The sequence below is a fragment of the Ostrea edulis genome, chromosome 5 (genome assembly GCF_947568905.1).
Source record: "Ostrea edulis chromosome 5, xbOstEdul1.1, whole genome shotgun sequence".
NCBI classification, from domain to species: domain Eukaryota; kingdom Metazoa; phylum Mollusca; class Bivalvia; order Ostreida; family Ostreidae; genus Ostrea; species Ostrea edulis.
Window position 1 is genome coordinate 49416182 of NC_079168.1, and position 24592 is coordinate 49440773.

Genomic DNA, 24592 nt, shown 5'->3' on the forward strand with positions numbered 1-24592 from the left:
ATGTTCAAGCACATTGTAATTATGCAGCCATTTTAATCAGATCAGCCCGGAACATGAACATCCTTGTGCATGCATATCCAAAAAAATATATGTGCATACACCATTTATGAATAAAAACAAGAATATCAGTAAAACTGATGTATGCTTCCTGAACTGCGTCTAACCGATGAACTACTTCACACGAGAATGACTTGCACAATGATCAATAATTGTTGAAGTGAAGGTGTTTTTTTTTTTCATAAATGAGATGCATGTTTGGAGCGACCTTAATACAAAATTATCTTAATCTGAAAGCCACTCGCCCATTACAAATTTGTGTGGTATATGACCAATTCCTGGTCAAAACTTTTGAAATAAGGAACTTCTTCTTTATACAAGACCTTTGTCTTTTACACAATACACATCTGATATATAATCAATAATTGCTGAAATGAAGGTTTTTTTATTTCATCTGAAATTAAGGTATATGTTCTGAGTGATCTTGACTTTAACAAAGTGACCTCAAGTGATCTTTGTCTGAGGAGGCATTTGCACAATGAACAATAACTGTTTAAATTAGTTTTTTTAGCATATAAGGTATATTTTCTTAGTGACCTTAACAAACTAAACTTGAGTGACCTTTGTCCAAAAGTTATCCACTCAATGATTAATAACTGTTAAAATATTGTTAAAATGTAGTCTTTTTTCCCCCATGTTCCAAGTGACCTTGACCATTATGAAAAATGACATCAAAAGACCTTTGAAAGCCATTTGCCTATTACTTATCTGTGTGATACATGATCGATACCTGTTTAAAAACTGTTGAAATATGGGATTTCTATGTTATGAGTGACCTTGACCTTTTCAAAATGGATGGTGATACCTTGGTCCAAAAGTCCTTTTCTAAAGGAACATTTGTGATCAATTATGATTGATTTCTAATGAAATGTTTAGGAGATATGAGTTCAGCCAGACAGACTGACACAAAACAGCGACTACTGTATAAGCTCCCCTGAAATATTTGGGGGAGTACAAAAAAGAAAACTGAAAGATTTAAAGTTTATTAAAAATTTGGTGATTAATATTTGACCATTTACAATAGATATTGCTATTTTCAATATATATCTGTTATGAAATGACTCATTCCAACAGGTTACTGGAACATACATATATTACATACAAATATCACTGAAACAAGAAAGATTTCTAGCAGTTGTAATAAATATAGATTTTTCCATCCATGTTGGCAATCACATATTGTGTATCATTTCATTCATGCACCAGTACAAATATAATTGCTCTTAAACCTTTACTGAGACATGTACAGACATTCTGTAATGAAAATCATTCCTTTCCCACTACAACTACATTGTTCTCAATTAACATTGCATCATTAACGTAAAACACAAAGATAGAACTTGTCTTTGTCTTCATATAACTAATACATAAACTTGGGATAATTTTAGAACTTCGTTTAAATCATCCTCTTAAAAAAAAATTAGGGGAAAAAAAACATTCATAACAGAAACTATCATTTTGTTCAGTAATGGCTATTAAACTGCTTTAAACATAGGCTCTTGTTTTTTACTTTAGATGTAACATTAAATGCTTTATATTGTATAAATCCTCGACATTTATGATCATTTAAATTGAAGTATTTTGTAAACATCCACATCACTGAACGTTTATATTACTATATAAATTACATGTACTACAAAAGAAGAAAAAAACCTTGAAATTATCAGTACATAAATAAACAGTAAAACAGTAAATGTAGGAGACAAAGCACCCTACTTTGGATTTGTCCATCATGTACAAATGATTGCTGTCTACACTTAACGCATATTTATGTCACTATTCATATCACATGTATAATGCACACATTCTTCAATCCAGACCATAAAGGCACCATAATTTCGTTCACAAGTATTACTGTTGCTATTTTCATTTAACTGTTGACTGCTGCTTAAAATATTGACTGCTGTTTAAAATATCTACCAGTATATATTTTTAAACCAGTATATATTTTCTACCTGTACTTTTTATGTGATGATAAAACCACTCTACAGAGATATAGCAAATACCTTTTCTTTGATGTCAGAGACAAATCATAAATTCTACTATATTCCTGGAGTCAATATATCTCTTTAGAAATATTTTGTTCAAATTAATGAATTATTCTCGTGTCAATAAATATCTTTAAACAGCAATCCTTTATTTGCTTAAGATTTGATTTAAATGAGAATGTTCCCTATGAAGTGTGGTGACTTGTGGAATGGAATTTGGTTAGGTCCTAGAGCAGGAGTTATCACTGTGGTCCTGATACGAGTTTATCCAGCACTCGGATCCCCTTCTCTTCATACTCCTGTCGTGTCATCCAGAAACTGTCCTTATCCTTCATAATGTCTGCCAAGACTGCACCCCCCAGGAACACCATGTGTTTCCTTCTCGGAGGGTCTTCTATCCTAATCTTGAATTTCTAAGAAAAAAAATTTGAAATGAACATTTGAGTACCTTATTTTCAAATGCAAAACTGCATACAGCCTTATCTTCACCATAGTAAAAATTTTCGTTACTTTCACTGTGGTCTATAACTGCAGTGAAAGTTTCATAGCTGTAACACTTTTTTAGAATTGTGAATTTAAAATGGCATGTAGATGAATATAGATGTGAAAATAACCAAGAGCAAATTAAGCTGTATAAAGTATTCATATTGTGGTCATTAATATATATATATATATATATATTTTTTACATTTAAATACCCCATTTGTGAAATTCAATCCACATATCATTTCAATTAATATTTTTTATGTTTATCTATATTTGAACAATGACCACAAATCATAAATAAATAATAAAAAATGCAATAAATAAAACCTTAAAAAGTGTATGCATATCTTAGTCTGTTAACAATTTAAACCATCTATTTCCTTAACATTGAAGGTATTGTTCCCAATAAAACAAGGAACTGAGAAAGGAAGAAATAACAATATCAACAACGCCCACAAACTTACAGAGAGTTTAGTTGTGTCCCCTTTCAGCACCCTCTCTAAGTAGAGCTGTTTGATTTCTCTCTCAAGTCGGCTAGGCAGACCCGGGTACATGGTTGAGCCCCCTGACAAGACAATATGTTTATAGAACTCGGGACGCGTGTCAATGTCGGCTGCCTGGATTGTGTTGAATAGAAGTTCTGCCACTCCCACTCCATCTACGTTGATAAGATGGGGCTGGAACAAGGCCTCAGGAGCACCAAATCTCTCACCCCCTACACGTATTACTCTTCCATCTGGTAACTGTAATACATCAAAGTCGTGTCAAATCAAAATCATTTGTTGGGTTCTTTGATATTCATATTTAAATTCATAATAGTGCAGTCAAGATAAAACCGGGACAAAATTACTACAGAAATTATTTTCAATGATATGAATATGCATGATGAAATATTAGTAAAAAAATTCATCAGTTTGGAGCAAGATATTAGGTATATTTCAACTATTCAACATAAAATTTGTAATAAGATTTTATGCATAATTACTGAAAGAAATCAGATTAATCTCAAAATTCATTAAAGTTTGCTTAATTTTTGGTTAATGTCATAAACTACTATCAATAAAACATTTTTCTGAAAATACTAATAGTAGAAAAAATACATGTTAACTAAAACCCTGAAAGGGACACCATAAAATTCAACCATAACCCAATTTGTTTTCATTGAATTTTCCTTCAAAAGTACTACTAGTAATACCTGGTATGATACTTCCCTGAAGCTAGAGATCCTTAAATTTTTCTTTATATGTTTCTTCGATATATGCAGATTGAAAGTAAAATGAAAATTCTGTTGCAATTTGTCCCAGTTCCGATATTTTTCAGGCTATTTTGACTTGACTATTATATAAAAAAACACCCACTGTTTCCCATGATTTCTATTATCAATCCAAGTAAATTCTGTAGATTCCTTACTCTATGCGAGTATTATTATTAATATTACAAAATGACTTGTAGATGTCAAACTGTGAGAACATGAATTTGCAAGTGGACTGTTAATTAAGAATTTTTCAGCAATACAAAAATAAAATTACTAAAACAAAAGTGTGTAAATCTATTTTGTGAATGGTGCTTCTTGCTAATATTAGGCAATGATAAATTCTTCACATATATTCAGGAATCTACAGAAAATCTTTCCTTGCTTTTTTATTTTCTTCTTCATATTTTAGTAAATTTAAACTTACTGTGTAAGATTCTACAAGCACCGTTGTCTCCAGAGCTAATTTTTGCTCTTGTTCAATATCATATCCTACATAACATAACTTCTCTTTCATCATTCGTACAGTTTCAAAGTCAGCAGAATGGTTGAATGCATAGCCACGTAATAAAAGCAACTGAAAAACAAAACTCATTATCTGACAAGTGTACATAATGAATATACATGTACATGCAATACAATAATCTGAATTTCTTTTTTTGATTTATAAACTGACACAGAAAAGAAATGCAACCTCCAATTTTTGGCAATATTTTCAAAGTCCATTTAAATACAAATAGTTTAATTTTTACATCTAAAAGAAGATACACATCTATTCTGTTGGATAACACAGTAAATTTAGAGTTTGCCATCATCACTTTGACAAAAATTGTCAAGGCTTTAGAGATCGTAGCTATTGAAATTTTCCTACTTCAATAATGAATATTGACACCCCCACCCCCACCCAATATATTAGCATTTGTTGCAGCTTAAATTCTATAATGCATAGAGTTCATTACAAGGTTTATTTGTGCCATTGGTATGTTCTGTCACTCTTCTAGAAGTGTCTGGTGCAAAGCAGTTAGTCTCTGGTGGATGTGAGTGTGGTCGAATGTGTTGATCTAACATGTCCCATACATGCTGTATTGAAGAGAGATTAGGACTGTATGGGGCCAAGGCAACGTGCCAACATTGTTTTGGTGAAGATAGTCCAAAGCATGTCACACCACATGACATTGGGCATTGCCTTGTTGAAAAATCAAGTTGTGCGGGTGGACAAGCAGCACAACAACAGGTTGCAGAACAGTGTCAATATTACAGTACCAATGAACTTCCAAATTGCCTTCAACCTAGTGGATTATTGGCATAAAATTCATCACAACATTGAAAAACACACTGATGCCCATCAGAAAGTAAAGCATGAAACTTGACTTATCAGAGAAGAGTTCAAGGTGCCATCTTTGCATAGGAAACACATTTGGATGCTATTATAACGACTGGAGTCTGACATCACATCCACGACAAACAAGAGGTACTGTGAACAATGCTCACTAAGAATACCACCCCCCACCCCAATCACCCAAAGGGTGTTGTAAAAAAGAAAGGGCATGACCAACCCTTGGGTAGTCTCATTCTAGGAGTGCGCTTGACCTTTGACCCCAAAATCGAAAGGGAACATCTTCGTCCCATGAGTAGTCCATATGTATGATATGGTGACTGTAGGTGGAAAGTATAATGCTTTAGAGCCCGGAAACCATGATGCTATGTCGATGTCCAGTACGCTTGACCTTTGACCCCAAATTCAATAGGGAACATCTTCATCCCATGGGTAGTCCATATGTATGATATGGTGACTATAGGTGGAAAGGATAACGCTTTAGAGCCCGGAAACCATTGCGTCTATAGACAGACGGACAGACAACCCGATTCCAGTATAACTCCCAACCCCTCACACACACAACTTTGTTGCGGGGGGTACAATAAGAGTCATTCCCAATGTAACACGACACAGCGTGATGCCATAGGACTGGAAACACCTCAGGAGTGTCTTGACTTATTCTCAGATTATGTATCCCTGGTGTCTTATTTGCAGTTTCTTTGTGCAGTTCTAAATCAGTAGCACAAGTACTGCAACCTCATGAAACAATCCTGATGAGGCGTCATAGCCTTCTGTCAGCCAGATCAAGGGTGGTTGGCAGCTGTATCAGTCAGTCTAAGATGAGATGAGATACTTTGCTTTCGTGGACATTCAGAGCTCTTGCTGCAGCATTTTGGGTGTTTCTACCCAACAGTAACTGCACTACCCTATTGTGTGCATTGTTGAGTAGCCTAGGCATCCTTTATGCAATAAGGGAAACAAATTTCAATATTGAACTATTCTTACCGCATACCTGAAGAATAACATACAGGTCTGAGATGCATGAAATGCTCTCATGTGTATCTGCCTATATGCTAATCAGAGTATGTATTGACGTCTCACAGACACAAGAACGCATAGTGTGACAGAGTTCAAGAAATTAAAAATTGGGAATGTGTATGATATGCAATTCAAATTTGCTAACAATAAACTATCAACATAAAAAATTATTGACATTTAATTGAGGTTGTGTTTCTTTTGCATGTCAGTGGAATCCCGTTATTAAGTTTCTGATTTTGCCACAATGAAGTAATGTAATACCAGGGGCAATGTCGTTTAGAAATACTATATTCTACGTGGATATTTCATGGCTAGGTGAATATTTTTTTATTCTGTTTCCTTGCTAAAAGACTATGACACTTAAATTTATTTACAGCTCATCTTAAATGTCCATATTTCTTATACTTCCTTTTCTTTATTTCTAGTTAGGATGCATATTTTAAAATAAATTTTGCTTATCTGTATCTGACGCCGCCAATTTTTATATGAACATAGAATTATAATCAACAGAACATTGTTCTGATTGACAACTCTTTATTAAGCTCTATCTTTATCTTAACAAGAGGTACTGTGACTAAGAATACCCCCCGCTTACCCCAATCTCCCAAAGGGTGTTGTTCTAAATAGGTATAAATAAATTATCTCTTTCCTGGGTGTAAAAATATGGTATGCCTTTGTAGAAGAAAATGGAAGATATAGTCTGAACACAATTCATGGTATAAACCTATAATTTTGACCTTGAGATCAAAGGTCAAGGTCATAAAGAGGCCATGAATGTACATGACACATAGTCTCATGTTGATACACCCATGTCTTATGGTATGACTATGTCAAAACCCTATAATCAATTTTGACCTTGAGGTCAAAGTTTAGGGTCATATAGAGGTCATGAAGGTACCCAACACATCGTCTCATGGTGATACACTCATGTGTCAAATATGGTATGCCTATGTCAAAGAACAAAGAAGTTATGGCCCCGACACAAATCCATTGTAAAAAAAACATTTAATTTTGACCTTGAGGTCAAGGGTCAAGGTCATATGGAGGTCATGAAGGTACTTGACATCGTCTAATGGTGATCGACCTGTGTGCCAAATATGGTATGCCTATGTCAAAGAACAAAGAAGTTATGGCCCGGACACGAATCTGGAGACAGACGGACGGATAGACAGACAGACAGAGTGATTCCTATAACCCCCAACCCCCCCAATGTTATAAAAATAACATTGCACCTGTTTCTAGTGTCACCGTAGAGTTTATCCAAGCTGTGTGCCTGAAGTTCAGTTTGTCAAAATTATGTTTGATATCTATGTTTGATACCCAAGCTATCTGTCAAAGCGTGATCAGTCAAGCATCACAAATCCCCAAACAGATCAGGGAATTTACTCACGTGCCCATCTGGAGCAGTCCAGGTCTCAACTGCTGATCATAGAGTGTAGGTGTATCTTACCTTGATCAACAGTGAATACACAGGGGTTTATCAATTTTTTGCCAGAATGTTTACAATGTAATACTGAATTGCGGCATCTTGGGACAATGTATGAAAAACATGTCTATTCTATATAATGTGTTTTGAAATTCCATCCTAGCGTTTTTTATTTAATAAACTTTGAACTTAATAATGGGATTCCACTGTATATCAAGAAGTTTTAAATGTTGATTATCCATTCATCAGTTTCACTCAACAACCATTTTTGAATCCCCATTTCAAAGACTTCTTCATAACAGAGGGTTACTGATCACTTACCTTAATAAGATATCTAGTGATGTCTCTACCAGCAATATCTAATCTTCTGGTCAAATGAGGAAGGGCAAATCCTTCATATACAGGACAGATGTGTGTGACACCATCACCAGAATCAACAACTACTCCAGTTAGTAAACCTAAAAACATAGATGTGTTCCTCTCTCTGTAATGGCATATTCAATGTATTCATCTAAAAGGGACTGGTTCACGATTTTTGATAAAAATGTTTTTTTGATTTTAAAAATTAAAAAATATAACTCATTTAGTGTTGACAGTCAAAATTTTTACCTTCTGAATGCAAGAATAAAAGCAATATTTTAGCCTGAAATCTGTGTTATGTAAACAAAGACTCGAGTCTTTTTAAGTATACAAACAAACAAGTAAAATATTGATTTTGTAGTATAAAGCAACATTTTGATGATACATTTTACCCAAAAATGCTTGAAATGTGAAAGATAATATAAACTTAGATCGATATCTATTACTTTTGAAAATTTCATAAATAATAACATACCGCAATCTTTGTTTACAAAACAAATAATAAACTCTCTAAAATGAGCTTCTGTGATAATGTATAACCTTAATTTTTATGTAAAATCTTTTAAACACATTAGACAGTAGATTTTGATCATTAAAAGTGAAAAAGAAATTTGTGGGGAAAATCGTGAATCAGTCCCTTTAAGACACCCAAAAGACTGAAAAAGAATTTTAATCTCTTATATCTGGTTATCTAATTCATTTTCTATTTATTTCTACTTATTCTGACAGTTTTTAGAACAACCAAAATGTCACACTGTCTTTTAAAAAAAACTGAAGTAACTTCCAATTTTTGTTATCACAAAGTAGCGGGATACAATTATGCACTTACCTTGAGCATATAATGTCAAAACTGCCTGAATTGCAATGTATGCACTTTGAAATCCATATTTCTCAAACATAACCTAAAAATTAGACATAATAAGAGTTCTGAAGAAAAAAAACAACAACTTTGAAACAATCAATAAAGATACAATTAAATCAATATGCTCTGAGAAGATATTTTTGCTGAGAGATAAACCCATGACAGTAACACCCGTAATGTAGTACCGGTAAATAAAAAAAATCTGACCTGCATCATTATCTTCATCTTTGCTACCCAAGGGTGACGCTCCACAGTGAAAAGAGAAACACCGCAGAGCATCACCCTTGGCTAGCGAAGGAAAAGAAAATAAGAGTATCAAACTAATTTACAAGAGTTGTGGAATATATATATACATGTATCAATAGCATTCATATAAGTACAGGTAGTTGATTGGATACTAAAACCTGTCTATTTTTAGATCTCCAAATTTACCTCCACCATCTTTTCTCTGTTTTTGCTAGGGTTCATTGGCGGTTCTGTAAGTAGGATTTTGCTGTTCCTGCAGTCTAGGTTTAGTTTTTCAGGACCGAAGGTATAGTCATACAGCAAAAGCATGTCATCCCAGTTCCTCACAATTCCGTTCTCCATTGGGTAATTCACCTCAAGCATGGAGCGCAGTTCACTTGCCTCATCTCCAAGCATAACATCCTATAACCATTAGCATTAAAAGATTACAGGATCAATTTTATGAAATTATTATCGTGGGTGTTGGGGATCACTTCAGGATCATGCATATACATGTATATAAATACAAACAAAAAGATGAAAATGCAGTTGATTGGATAACAGTTATTTACTATGAAATTTTATTATTCAGTTTCAATCTCTAAGTCCTTACCTTAATTTCAATGTTTCCTATTTTTGCTGTAGACCTGATAATTGGTCTTCCCACCAGAGATGGGAAGATGTGTGTAGGAAAATTGGATCCTGCAAATCCACATTTCACGAACTGACAACACAAAACATAAATTAAGATTCTTTTTTCACATTCAAGTACGTACAATAAAATAAAAGATCATCATTCAAGTACAACAAAATAAAAGATCAATATAAATCACAATATAGATGTCAAAAAAGGGTGTATGTATGTGTGTGTGTGTGTGTGGGGGGGGGGTGTAATATATTTAGAATATTTTAGATTTGATAAATTTCAATGATAATAAACATTCTATCAAAGAAATATCTTTCCATTCCAATAAATGTGTGTGAGTGCGTCACTGTGGTTGGGGGATTCTACTGTAATCAAATAGGAATTTATATCTTTATATCCTTACATTGACAGAAGAATATCAAATATGGGGCTGAAATGATTCATCGAAATATTCTGATACTGTTCAAAATACAAACGTTCGATTCAATGTTTGATTCATTGCCTCCATTTTCGGCTCGACACATTTATTACAAATGGGTTCAGTAAAATATATCAGTTTTGGCCTGTACTTATTATTTTTACCTACATAAGGGGCAAAATAGTGTTCAATAATGTTCAGATTGTTGTTTGCCTTGAGTCTGATAAAAATAATAATGAACTTTATTGATTTAAACTACAGAGTAGAGATCCAACAGGCATCTAACCGTTTGCAAACATTTTGCTTTTAAAATTATGATTGTGAATCTTGGTAATAAATTTCTTCTTCAATGATAATTATCATTGGTTTCTTCTCAAATCTTCTGTTAAATTGTAACATATTGAAAGTATTGAATCGTGGCATAAGTATTGCAATATGTATCAAATCATGAATGGGGTGTATCGTTTCAACCCTAATCAAATACATGTACAAGGAAAAATCCTTGCTTATTTAAAGATGATGGTGTATGATCCACAAGATTGGCATAATAAACACTTTACAGATGTTTTTTTTGAGAATATGTAAGAATTAGTGAATCACATATCTTTCAAAGAGTTCACCAGGCTTGGTGATTATAAGATAATTTGAGTACAGATTATGGGGTTGAGTACGGAGTACGTACTCAGAACATTTTATAACCTCAAGGCCTTTTTTTCCAAAAATAGAGGATTAAATATCAAATATTTGCTTAAAACAAGTACAAACAGTATTGCAACAAGGAAATTTAATTGCAAGATAGCATGTCAATCAAATGCTTTCTGTTATAACATGGTACCTGTTTATGCTATAGTTTACATTTGTAAACAGCATAATGATTTATGTGTGGGCTGTAATTCATTTCTTAGACTAGCTGAATAACATGAAAGCCTCACTGTCTGAGCTGAAAGTATTTTTTCATTCCCTTTACTTTAACGTCCTTCTGTTTAATGAGTCCTACTGTATATGCATATGCTACCCACCAATGAATAATTTATACATTATTTCTTTTCTTACTTATGAAAATGATATTAGGTTTGTGATTTGGATGGAAAAGTTCACTTTTTTAGACACATCTTTTCCCATAAAAACAAGTTTTGAATTTTATCAGAGACAAAATATGGATCATACGGCTTCAACAGGTTGGAAACACTTCCCCTATAGTGAGATCTTGCTAAAATGCCATTATCCCTCTTTAGTGAGAAAGTAAACATTACCAAACAGGTGTTTTGGTGTCTGTAATGGGCGTGTATTTTGTTCGAATTATAATTAACATGATATATAGCCGTCACCGGTGTCACTACCTTTGCATCACACGCGGGGCCGGTGATGTTGCTAGGTAATTTAAGGTAAACATAACAGAAAATAGAGGTAGGTTTAAAGGCAGTTGTTACATCGTAGGGTTAGGGGTAGGACGTATTATTGGTAACTGCATATTTCAATGTTAACTTAGAAAGTAAATTGTTTATATTTATATTCAAATCACGGAGACTGCTTGGTTTATCTTTTATTATCCAACATTGATATTCGTGCCAAAAGGAAATATATTTTCTTAATTTACGGGAACTGATGTTCTCATGAGAAGGATTTGAAATCCTTGTTCTACATCCATTCCCGTTACAGCGTCTTTATTGAAAATAATGGCAAATTCCGTGCAAAGCTGAATAAGTGCGACACACACTCAGCATGACACTAATTGTCTTTATAAAATTTATAACACGGTCTAAAAATATCATATCAATGTTGTTGCGTAAAAGGGAAGGAGGCTGAAATCCAATGCACATCATGTTTTTGTTTTGATTAATATAATAATTTTGCAGAAATATCATACATTTTAGCACTTTTTCTTCTTTACACGTGAAACATGAGATGTACTCTACGGGTGTTTTTCTCGGTTTTACGAGATATATTTACTCTCACTAGAAAGGGATAATAACGGTTTTACAAGGATATCTCGCTATAATAAGGGAAGTGTTCCCAACCTGTTCAAGGTAATTTTTTATGCTTTTGTTTCTCCGCAGAGACAGGAACAGGAAATGTCGTTTCAGACTAATACCTTTGAACAAAACTGATAAAAGAAACAACAGCTATGTAGATTTTAACTGAAATTGGCTACCACTACATGAGCAGGAAGGGGGAAGATGTCCTTATACTTGTATGTCAATGCTTAACCCGATAAATGTTTCATAAAGTGGGCTAAAACTATGCGAAACTAAACTGATTCTAAATAGAAAGAATGTGCAGTATACCAATTACTTTTAAAAAGAAACTATGCAAAAATACTGGATTAAGAACATTGCAAAGCAAATTGAGTCACACTGCACTTCCGGGTATTTTCTTCGGCTTTAAAGTTATACAAATATTTTTGGCAACATGGCTAGCGATTATATCGAGGCTTAGATAGCAACCTACCCCTGTTCCATTGTCACACACGACAACCTTTCTTCCTTGGCTGTCCATTTCAAAAAAGACGACTTCAATTTATCGTCTACTCCTCTTCCTCATGAATTTAATACCGGAAGTTTCCTCCCCAAATTTCCTATGTTAAGCCTGCATTGATTGGCTGATATTTTACCGATAGCTAATGAAACCTCGCGTTTCTAACGATTTCGTTACACGTCTCAATATGGAGGGTACCGGTAAAATTATGAAGCTGGCACAACTGTTTTTAATGTTGTTGTCCTTATTATCCTATATTTCGGCAAAGTATCAGATGAGTGAGATTGAAATTCATCCAGACCCAAGTGGAGAAGGAGCAAAAATCTTCACAGCGAAAGAAATTAGCAAATATGACGGTTCAGATGTAAGTACACACTAACTGTACTGAACAGCTGTCAGTAAAATAACACAAAATGATTGTGGAAATTTATGATATAAGCACGTGTAACGGAAGGCATTTTGGAATTATGTGAATTAAAATGTAGAATTTCACAGCTATGCTCTTGAATTCCCTCACTACAAGCGATCATATGATACATGATATAGCTCACAGGTTGATATATTCTAGCATATTTATTTTCCCAATCAAGGGGCATCATGAAAATACTTACAAATGTATACATATATCAGCAAAGAAAAAGAAGTAATTACATAGCACATAGTTAAATACAGTGTCACTATTTATTATTGCATATATTGTTCAAAATATATATTGAAAATTTAATGAATTGATTTAATTTCTAATGATATATAATAGAACAAAATAAAATTAATTAAGGTTACAATTACTTTAATTTTCAGCCTTCAAAACCTCTTCTTATGGCTGTTCGTGGAGTGGTATTTGACGTTTCATCAGGGAAAGGTAAGAGCAAGAAAAATGTGTTTAGCAGGGCTTAAAGTTAGCATGCAACAAATGTAAGTAAAAGTTAATGTGGGCCATCACACCCACTTGGGGATTGAATTCTTTGTGGTGTATACTACAGTCAAAACACAATTTCTGAGATACCAGCTCCCTTGTGATGGAGGAGTCTTTAGTTTTCCACCAATCACTTGGTTGGGTACAGAATGTATATGAATATTAAGGTAAAATTATTGTGAGTTAGATACCTTCTCTTTTATCAGACAAACTGTAACATCATTTGATGACAAACTATGTGGTTATGGGTATCTGCTGAGAGAGCACTCATTTTTATGTGCATATACATTCAGAATATTTAGGTCTTTTAATTTACATCATGTAGCGATATATTTTTAATTAGTTTAAAAAAATTCTCATAGCCCAGGGAGTCTTTATATGTATCACAAGAATTTTTGGTTGTAATATCTGTAAATGACATCGAAGACTGGGAATAAGGTATTGACATTTCAATCCAACACCCACAAAACCGTGTTCAGCAATAAGTACTTGGCAGCCTGTCTATCACATTAAAGAGAATTGTAAATGTCCAAAATAATTGACATCATCAACCAAGTACAACCAACTACTGACATCATGTTTGCATAATATATTTACTTTATCATTCGAACTTCAAAATAACTCCTGACAGAGGTTTAAAGAAATGATTTTTGAGGAATCAAGTTGTTGGTTTTTTTTGGCCAGGGGTGTGGTTAGGTATACTTCTAATCTAGGTCTATCATACATGTTCATCACATGAATGGAGGAAGGTTACAGGGGGTCCCCCCTTTGGTTGAAAATTTCTACCATTTTGGGGTCTGCAAAGAAACACCCTTTTTAGACAGAATAGATGATATATAGATCTTATCCCCTCCCCCTTCTTGTAAAATTTTCTGGATCAACCGTTGCATCTATTCTATCTTCTATAATATTGTACATGGTGTATATTTCAAATAATTTGAACATCAAAATATGTTTAATTACTGTGATAATACAATCACATAATGGATAACATACCATAGTTGGCAAAATAAGTTATGAAAATGTCAGCTTATCACATATATACCCAATTTTTGTAAGTAACTAGATATGGTAAATTTTTATTATACTGATGAACTGGTGAACTTCTGGGAGATCTGCCTCCCTGGCCTTTATTGTTTATGCACCATTTGGGGCCAAAGGCAGCCCCAATCTTTAGTCTTAGTAAGGCATCCACATTTGATGGTCCTTAGGTACACCTATGAGTTTTTCCAACAAAATCTCAATACTTGTAAAGGTGGTTAAATCATAGTTAACGCTGACATCAAGGCAACCATAGTAATAATTACATGCAACCAGTGGTGGATTTAAAAGGAGGCACACCTGCAATCTTCTTCTCAAGAACCAATGGGCCAGAGAAGTTTACATTTACATAGAAGTTTCCTGACATAATGCAGATTCAAGTTTGTAAACATCATGGCCCCTGGGGGTAGGGTGGGGCCACAATAGGGGGTCAAAGTTTTACATACAAATATATAGTGAAAATCTTTAAAAGAAAATCATGCCCCCCCCTTCCCCCCCCCCCCCCCCCCCCCCCGAAGTGTGTTGGGGCCACAATAGGGATGAATGTTTTACATGCAAGTATGTAGGGAAAATCTTGAAATATAGGCCATGGTGACTCAGGTGAGCGATACAGCCCATGGGCCTTTTGTTAACAACTTTAACCTGGGCTATATCTTTTAAATCAAGGGGGATAGGGTTTTGATATTTCACATATTGATTCCTCATGAAAAGACCTTTGTTGTGGTACCAAGACATTTGACCTTGTGACCTTGGACTTTGAGCTACTTTTTAAAAACTTTAACCTTGGTTATATCTTTTGAACCAAGAGTGATAGGGTTTTGATGTTTCAAATATTGTTAATTTAGATGCCTCATTAGAGGACATTTCTTTTGTTACCAGAACTGTAGACCTTGTACTTCGACCTACTTTTCAAAAACATTGAACTTGGCTATATGATATCTTTCGAACCAAGGGGATGGAGATTTGATGTTTCATATTTAGATGCCTCATGACCAGGCCTTTCATATTATGGTATCAAAACTTTTGACCTAGTACCTTGGACTTTTTCTAAAACTTTAACCTTTTGAATGATAGGTTAAGTAGAGTCATGCTTTCCAGAGAGCTATGTTGTCTTCTGACAACTCTTGTTTATAAGGAAGTGATTACCAATATACATGTATATTAGACCACCAGCTGGTATTTGTGCCAGGTAAATGTATCTGACAACCAAATTATCACAGGCCAAAGTGAACTTCACATGATAAAACAATTCCTTGGCATATAGTGTTTATGTGTAAAACATTTAAACACCATCATCTTTAATGTTATTGATACTAAACTGAAACTAAATGGATATTTAGAAGGAGCAAACAGTCCTTTGCCGAAAAGGCTATAGGAAAGGCAAAAACTGCCAAACATTTACCAATTTTCAAAAAGCTCTAGAATCCAGGTCCAGGTAACAGTTTGTATAACTTGTTTCTGGATCCTTTTCTGAATACTATTATATGTTATAATGTCTATTGATATTTACAGATAAATTGGGTTTCCACTAAATAGTAGAAATATTTGTCTGGGTCACAGCTTAGTAAATGAGAGATATCAGTGGATCATATTTGGTACAAAGGTTGATTATGACCAGGATCAGAAGAAATGAAAATTCTTTCTGTCCACGAGAACATCCAGCTGTTTTAAAGAATGCACGTTTGCATCATATCTCACAACAATTCTTAGTTTTGTTCTACTTTGTGTGATATTCAGGTGACCATTATGGCCCAAGGGCCTCTTGTTTGTAAGATTTGAATATGATGGATTTTTCATATTGAATGCATTAGTAGAGAGTTAAAGGTGGGTTTTTTTTTTGTTTGTTTTTTTTTTTATACAGATTTCTATGGTAAAGGTGCTGGATATTCCATTCTTGCTGCAAAGGATGCAACGTATGCACTTGCTAAATGGTCATTGGAGGAGAAGGACTTGCATCATGACCTGGTAATAAAAGAAAATACATATGTACTGTTAGACAAATCTGTATTTTAATGTTTGAATAAAACATGAAATCTCTGTAATACATTTTTTGGAGTTCAGTTACAAAAATTACTGGATCAATACGGAATATCGGAACCATTATTTCGTCTCCGATTCCGTCGTGGTTTTAATATTTAGTATGCCCAACGAGATCACGTTTTCTGTGTTAACTTGGGCAACTTTCAATAGACGAGCACCTAGTTATTAATAATTATTATCAGATATAGTGAGTTCAGGGACAGTCAAGCGTCGATTTTGAAAGTTGAGGGTTGGGGGAGCAAACGGAGAAAAAAAAAGTGCCATTATATATGTAGAAATTTCTTTTAACAAGAAAAGCAATTCTGCCCAAACCCCAAAATCGTAAACTCAGTAGGGAAGGGGGGGGGGGGGGGGGGGGGGGGTATTCTTCAGTACATGTACGAGTTCCAATACTTGCATTTCTACTACCTCTCATCGCCATTATAACAAGTGACCAGCTAATAAATCGATCTTTGCATGTACTAAACAACAAACATTGTATATGATAATAACACGATAAGTACGTCTCATGTCAAGAAAACGGGGGGGGGGGGGGGGGGGGGGTAGTAGAAGTGAGGGAGAGGGGGCTACATGTTGAGCTCTGTATGTAATTATCTGGGGATCAATGCATAAATTGTGATTATTTATATCATTTTTTTGTGGTTGGTTGCTTTAATGACTCGAGAAAATAAATCTCATTAAGTAAATATCCACATACGTACTTAGGGGAAATAATTTTTTAAAATTTTAAACATCAGAAATTTAATCGAATAACTCATGTTTTTGGTACTAGGACATTCACTTACAACATTCTGCAAAATAACTTAAAAACCAGGTAGATATTTTTGTATCAGAAATGAGTCGTCTTTAGCCCTCACTATTTTGTATACAAGAGTTGCCCAAGTGATGCTTAATTTTCGTAACTTCTTTTTCTGAAGAGTTCCAAAATTTTCTAGTTCCGATATCCTGTATTGTAGTTACCACACAGTGATACAGGTCACTACATGATTAATCAGTGATACTTATCTGGTGGTCTCTTATGTTTAGTATTGTTATAATCAGTGATACTTATCTGGTGGTCTCTATGTTTAGCATTGTTATAATCAGTGATACTTATCTGGTGGTCTCTTATGTTTAGCATTGTTATAATCAGTGATACTTATCTGGTGGTCTCTATGTTTAGCATTGTTGTGATTAATCAGTGATACTTATCTGGTGGTACTTATCTGGTGGTCTCTTATGTTTAGCATTGTTATAATCAGTGATAATTATCTGGTGGTCTCTTATGTTTAGTATTGTTATGATTAATCAGTGATACTTATCTGGCGGTCTCTATGTTTAGCATTGTTGTGATTAATCAGTGATACTTATCTGGTGGTACTTATCTGGTGGTCTCTATGTTTAGCATTGTTGTGATTAATCAGTGATAATTATCTGGTGGTCTCTTATGTTTAGTATTGTTATGATTAATCAGTGATACTTATCTGGTGGTCTCTATGTTTAGCATTGTTATAATCAGTGATACTTATCTGGTGGTCTCTTATGTTTAGCATTGTTATGATTAATCAGTGATACTTATCTGGCGGTCTCTATGTTTAGCATTGTTGTGATTAATCAGTGATACTTATCTGGTGGTCTCTATGTTTAGCATTGTTGTGATTAATCAGTGATACTTATCTGGTGGTCTCTATGTTTAGCATTGTTATAATCAGTGATACTTATCTGGTGGTCTCTTATGTTTAGCATTGTTATGATTAATCAGTGATACTTATCTGGCGGTCTCTATGTTTAGCATTGTTGTGATTAATCAGTGATACCTATCTGGCGGTCTCTATGTTTAGCATTGTTATAATCAGTGATACTTATCTGGTGGTCTCTTATGTTTAGCATTGTTATGATTAATCAGTGATACTTATCTGGTGGTCTCTATGTTTAGCATTGTTATAATCAGTGATACTTATCTGGTGGTCTCTATGTTTAGCATTGTTATAATCAGTGATACTTATCTGGTGGTCTCTATGTTTAGCATTGTTATGATTAATCAGTGATACTTATCTGGCGGTCTCTATGTTTAGCATTGTTATAATCAGTGATACTTATCTGGTGGTCTCTTATGTTTAGCATTGTTATGATCAGTGATAATTATCTGGTGGTCTCTATGTTTAGCATTGTTATAATCAGTGATACCTATCTGGCGGTCTCTATGTTTAGCATTGTTATAATCAGTGATACTTATCTGGTGGTCTCTATGTTTAGCATTGTTATGATCAGTGATACTTATCTGGTGGTCTCTATGTTTAGCATTGTTATAATCAGTGATACTTATCTGGTGGTCTCTATGTTTAGCATTGTTATAATCAGTGATACTTATCTGGTGGTCTCTATGTTTAGCATTGTTATAATCAGTGATACTTATCTGGTGGTCTCGTATGTTTAGCATTGTTATGATTAATCAGTGATACTTATCTGGTGGTCTCTATGTTTAGCATTGTTATGATTAATCAGTGATACCTATCTGGTGGTCTCTATGTTTAGCATTGTTGTGATTAATCAGTGATACTTATCTGGTGGTCTCTATGTTTAGCATTGTTATAATCAGTGATACTTATCTGGTGGTCTCTATGTTTAGCATTGTTATAATCAGTGATACTTATCTGGTGGTCTCTATGTTTAGCATTGTTATAATCAGTGATACTTATCTGGTGGTCTCTATGTTTAGCATTGTTATAATCAGTGATACTTATCTGGTGGTCTCTTATGTTTAGCATTGTTGTGATTAATCAGTGATACTTATCTGGTGGTCTCTATGTTTAGCATTGTTATAATCAGTGATACTTATCTAGTGGTCTCTTATGTTTAGCATTGTTATGATTAATCAGTGATACTTGTCTGGTGGTCTCTATGTTTAGCATTGTTATGATTAATCAATGATACTTATCTGGTGGTCTCTATGTTTAGCATTGTTATAATCAGTGATACCTGTCTGGTGGTCTCTATGTTTAGCATTGTTATAATCAGTGATACTTATCTGGCGGTCTCTATGTTTAGCATTGTTGTGATTAATCAGTGATACTTATCTGGTGGTCTCTATGTTTAGCATTGTTATGATTAATCAGTGATACTTATCTGGTGGTCTCTTATGTTTAGCATTGTTATGATTAATCAGTGATGCCTATCTGGTGGTCTCTATGTTTAGCATTGTTATAATCAGTGATACTTATCTGGTGGTCTCTTATGTTTAGCATTGTTATGATTAATCAGTGATGCCTATCTAGTGGTCTCTATGTTTAGCATTGTTATAATCAGTGATACTTATCTGGTGGTCTCTATGTTTAGCATTGTTATAATCAGTGATACTTATCTGGTGGTCTCTATGTTTAGCATTGTTATAATCAGTGATACTTATCTGGTGGTCTCTTATGTTTAGCATTGTTGTGATTAATCAGTGATACTTATCTGGTGTTCTCTATGTTTAGCATTGTTATAATCAGTGATACTTATCTGGTGGTCTCTATGTTTAGCATTGTTATGATTAATCAGTGATACTTATCTGGTGGTCTCTATGTTTAGCATTGTTATGATTAATCAGTGATACTTATCTGGCGGTCTCTATGGTTAGCATTGTTATGATTAATCAGTGATACTTATCTGGTGGTCTCTATGTTTAGCATTGTTATGATTAATCAGTGATACTTATCTGGTGGTCTCTATGTTTAGCATTGTTATAATCAGTGATACTTATCTGGTGGTCTCTATGTTTAGCATTGTTATAATCAGTGATACTTATCTGGTGGTCTCTTATGTTTAGCATTGTTGTGATTAATCAGTGATACTTATCTGGTGGTCTCTATGTTTAGCATTGTTATAATCAGTGATACTTATCTGGTGGTCTCTATGTTTAGCATTGTTATGATTAATCAGTGATACTTATCTGGCGGTCTCTATGTTTAGCATTGTTATGATTAATCAGTGATGCCTATCTGGTGGTCTCTATGTTTAGCATTGTTGTGATTAATCAGTGATACTTATCTGGTGGTCTCTATGTTTAGCATTGTTATAATCAGTGATACCTGTCTGGTGGTCTCTATGTTTAGCATTGTTATAATCAGTGATACTTATCTGGTGGTCTCTTATGTTTAGCATTGTTATGATTAATCAGTGATGCCTATCTGGTGGTCTCTATGTTTAGCATTGTTATAATCAGTGATACTTATCTGGTGGTCTCTATGTTTAGCATTGTTATAATCAGTGATACTTATCTGGCGGTCTCTATGTTTAGCATTGTTATAATCAGTGATACTCATCTGGTGGTCTCTATGTTTAGCATTGTTATGATTAATCAGTGATACTTATCTGGTGGTCTCTATGTTTAGCATTGTTATGATTAATCAATGATACTTATCTGGTGGTCTCTATGTTTAGCATTGTTGTGATTAATCAGTGATACTTATCTGGTGGTCTCTATGTTTAGCATTGTTGTGATTAATCAGTGATACCTATCTGGTGGTCTCTATGTTTAGCATTGTTATAATCAGTGATACTTATCTGGCGGTCTCTATGTTTAGCATTGTTATAATCAGTGATACTTATCTGGTGGTCTCTATGTTTAGCATTGTTATGATTAATCAGTGATACTTATCTGGCGGTCTCTATGTTTAGCATTGTTGTCATTTTTGGGAGGCAATTGTTTAAAGATGAATATACCATAGTATATTTTAAATGTATCAGTATACTGATTTTAATGGCAGATTCAAAATATTTTTTAAAGAGAAAAACATTTCGTGATAATTTACTGTCTGATCAATTACTGTAATTGATATGTGATATGACACATAGCATTTAAATAAACTATTTACTTACTTACTATAGAAATCTCAAGTGAATCAAAGTGTGAGAAAAATTCATACATGTGATTTAGATAATTTCTTCGATGGGTGTTTATTTCAAAACTTTCTTCTCAGACTTGATTCATTTACAGCAGTATAAAATACTACTTCACACTGTAGATGAATACTTGTTATATTTCCACAGAGCTCCCTAACAGACAGTGAATTGGAGGGACTTGATAAAGTTTTCCTGGAAACATACAAGAAAAAATACCCAGTGATGGGATACATGGACTACCTTATTGAAGAACATGGAAAGAAGGTGGGGGAGAGATACCAAGGAGAGCTGTGATGGCCTCAGTGTTGATTGTTTATATATATATTAATCAGATTGCAATAATGTGCTGAGGCTATTATGCCACTGTAATTCACACTGGTGCCACATGAACTTCATGTTTTCATTACTGTTATTTTTATAGATATATTATATATTTACAAGTTGAGTACTTCATTTATATGCTCTGTAATATTGTTTTCATAGTAGCTCCCCTTGTGGTGGAATTTGGGGACATATATTTTGTGAGATGATGAGTTCATAAATGAATGCATGTGTGCGTATAACTTCAATATCAATTACAATTAACTACATTCGGCTCGCAGTCATATTTATGAATAGTGGATGTTCCTTTCTGTGGTGCTTTTGTCCATTTGACATCAAACATTTTTCCATGTCTAAATGTTATTTGAAAAAATGATGAATCATTATATTTTATGTATAATTTTTAGAATTAGTATTGGTATTATTTCTTGACATCACCATGTTGGTAATGAAAAAAAGAGATTCTTCTAGCAAACATCTTTTCTGACTAGCATGCAATACATCAATTGGAATCATCCAGTCTTTCAAAGGACATAAATTTTGTCTCCTGTGTTTAAATCATCAACAATAGTTACACATGTTTTGCAGATTTAAAATATTCAGGATTAACAATTTCTATTTGGTAGTTTCAACATGTCTGACCAGGTTCTGTAGTTCACGTATGTCCAGTCATGTGACTAGGAAGTACATGTATGATATTACTCTTCATGACAGTGTTAGTCGTTTGTAAGAAAGGAGACAAACACACCGAAAAAAAAAAAAGGAAATCAGTGGATTGCATTACACAACATTCCAGTTGAGATGTTATGTGGTATAATTATGTCAAACACATCTACTTTCTTAGAAATGTTTATATCTATTTCCAACATATATTGATACATTAACATATCAATGTATTCTCTTTGAGAATTATGTATATGCAATTTAAATGATATTTTGTATGGTTATCAAATGATCTATAATGGATCAGTATTTGTATTTCAAATTACGTAGTCGAAAAATGATATACATTTTGTGTTTGTGTAAAATTATTTACAATCTTATTCTTGATGAAAGTTATTGCAGTTAAAGTTCATAATTTTGCTTGATATCACATTCCATTTGGACCATGGTATCTACTATACTCATACTCGAAAGGCACTGCAAATGAAATTGCCTCAAGTGTGTGGTGTCTTGTTTAAATAAGGTTTTTCATTGAAAAAATTTATTTAAGGAAATATTTTAAAGAAATTTTTTTATTATCTACAAAAAAATATATATATGAGAGAAAACAAACAATAAGTTCTGAGGAAAGGCCCATGTGAACAATTTTATATGAATAGCTGCATGCACATTCCAGAATTTTTTTTAAAGAATAAGGATAATAGAACATTAGTAAAAATTTTGAGGAAAATCACAGAATAGACAAATCTTAAAAGTTATTCAAAAGGTAACCTCTAAAAATCAGTTTTCAAACTGGCCGAATTTTGAATGACGAATGTACACTGGAAGACTATACATGGGTTGCAGCATTAGTTAAATTGTCTTTGATCATATGTTTCGGTGCGCACCTTCAGTAAATTAAACGTAACAGATGGTGAATACTCTGAAGCACATACACTTACCAATAAAACCAACGGTAAAGAATTACTGTTACCTAGATGTATTAAAATTTTATATTGAACTTTGTTTGAATGTCGAAAATATATCTAGATTCTCATATGTACAGGCATAAATATTGAGTCGGTTAATTATGTTGAGGAAATGATCTTTGCAATTATCAACTGTGGATGTTTCATGTGCCTTAACTGCAGGTATTATATGCTTATGAGATTATCTTCACATTTTGATGTGTATTTATCTCCAAGTGGAGGTATCTCAGTTATTTTGTAACCTACTGAGATCATCTTTGACTTTTCAAATATCAAAACTTAAATGGGTTGTGTTTACTACTTAATTCTTCATAGTTAATTTTATATTGTAGAAACTTTATGTTAAATCATGTCTTCTCTTACTGTATACAGCTTTTAAATACGCGCTGGCTTTTCTCACAGTTTCTTTAATGAATTTTATATCCATTCTGTATAATTGTCATTGATGGGACACATTTACTGCAGTTTTCATTCCATGCTTTCATTTCACTTTGTCCATCTACTATCAATCCAATATCGGCGTGCCACTTCGCTTGATCGAGCGTGCAAATTTCACTCACTGACTGACTGTATGTGGTTTGATTAAATGTGAGTTGGATGATCACGCTATGCCAATCTTTTCAATTTCAAGTAGAAACTGTTTCATTGAGTCTTTAAAAAGACTGGCCTACAAATGCACGCTTCATCAAGCAAAGTGACACGCTATTATTGGATTGATAATAAATTTTCGCATTGCTCATATTTATAAAGTTGCTCAATAAATGCCCATTGACCAGCCGTCATTCGATGTTTGTGATTTGTTTATAGGTCAGCTGAGTCACTTTGGTGACATGTGTCCATCATTTTGTTTGTCGTCTGTTAAAACATTGCCGCTGTCACTCCTTTCTCCCCTGCTTACGCCACACAAAACGAAATTGCGGTACTCTCCATGTTGGTAAACCAACCAGGAGCATAAAAAGTTTTCGTATGGAGTGAATTTCTATAAATTCTATATACATTTTCATTATGATTGATAGAAAAAATATCACGGGAAATGATGACTGTTGGGGGTGTTGGTCTTAGCTACATGTACTTTGGTCTTAGCTACTTTGATTTATTTTCTCTGAAAATATTGCTCAAGGGAAGTAGGAATTACAGAGAGAGAGTGGGAAGTCATCCACAGAATCCACCGTTTCATATACTTCATACTAATGTATAATTATTTTAAAATCATTTTAATTTATTATGAA

General features: G+C 33.8%; 2 protein-coding genes across 2 annotated transcripts; one reads left to right on the top strand and one right to left on the bottom strand.

The window, feature by feature from the left end:
* Nucleotides 1–1024: 1024 nt before the first annotated feature.
* On the bottom strand, nucleotides 1025–12660 carry LOC125650218 (actin-related protein 2-A). The gene is made up of 8 exons (XM_048878295.2): nucleotides 12525–12660; nucleotides 9626–9736; nucleotides 9220–9435; nucleotides 8755–8827; nucleotides 7887–8023; nucleotides 4211–4360; nucleotides 2996–3274; nucleotides 1025–2458 (listed from the first exon to the last, which is right to left on the bottom strand). The coding sequence occupies exons 1-8, from the start codon at nucleotides 12570–12572 to the stop codon at nucleotides 2288–2290; spliced, it is 1185 nt and encodes a 394-aa protein (XP_048734252.1). The 5' UTR covers nucleotides 12573–12660; the 3' UTR covers nucleotides 1025–2287.
* An 18-nt stretch (nucleotides 12661–12678) lies between these two features.
* LOC125650220 (neudesin-like) lies at nucleotides 12679–24145 on the top strand. The gene is made up of 4 exons (XM_048878296.2): nucleotides 12679–12915; nucleotides 13353–13413; nucleotides 16370–16473; nucleotides 21559–24145. Exons 1-4 carry the CDS (start codon nucleotides 12697–12699, stop codon nucleotides 21703–21705), a joined length of 531 nt encoding a protein of 176 aa, XP_048734253.2. The 5' UTR covers nucleotides 12679–12696; the 3' UTR covers nucleotides 21706–24145.
* The last annotated feature ends 447 nt before the right edge of the window (nucleotides 24146–24592 follow it).

What these genes read in the sequence shown, in the direction of transcription:
- LOC125650218 (XM_048878295.2), bottom strand. Translation starts at nt 12,572, where the DNA reads ATGGACAGCCAAGGAAGAAAGGTTGTCGTGTGTGACAATGGAACAGGG. An exon ending in TGCTTGTAGAATCTTACACA is followed by an intron (nt 3,275 to 4,210) that starts GTAAGTTTAAAT and finishes GATGTATTACAG; the next exon opens with TTACCAGATGGAAGAGTAAT. An exon ending in GGGACACAACTAAACTCTCT is followed by an intron (nt 2,459 to 2,995) that starts GTAAGTTTGTGG and finishes TTTTTTTCTTAG; the next exon opens with AAATTCAAGATTAGGATAGA.
- LOC125650220 (XM_048878296.2), top strand. Translation starts at nt 12,697, where the DNA reads ATGAAACCTCGCGTTTCTAACGATTTCGTTACACGTCTCAATATGGAG. An exon ending in GCAAATATGACGGTTCAGAT is followed by an intron (nt 12,916 to 13,352) that starts GTAAGTACACAC and finishes TTTAATTTTCAG; the next exon opens with CCTTCAAAACCTCTTCTTAT. An exon ending in TGACGTTTCATCAGGGAAAG is followed by an intron (nt 13,414 to 16,369) that starts GTAAGAGCAAGA and finishes TTTTTTATACAG; the next exon opens with ATTTCTATGGTAAAGGTGCT.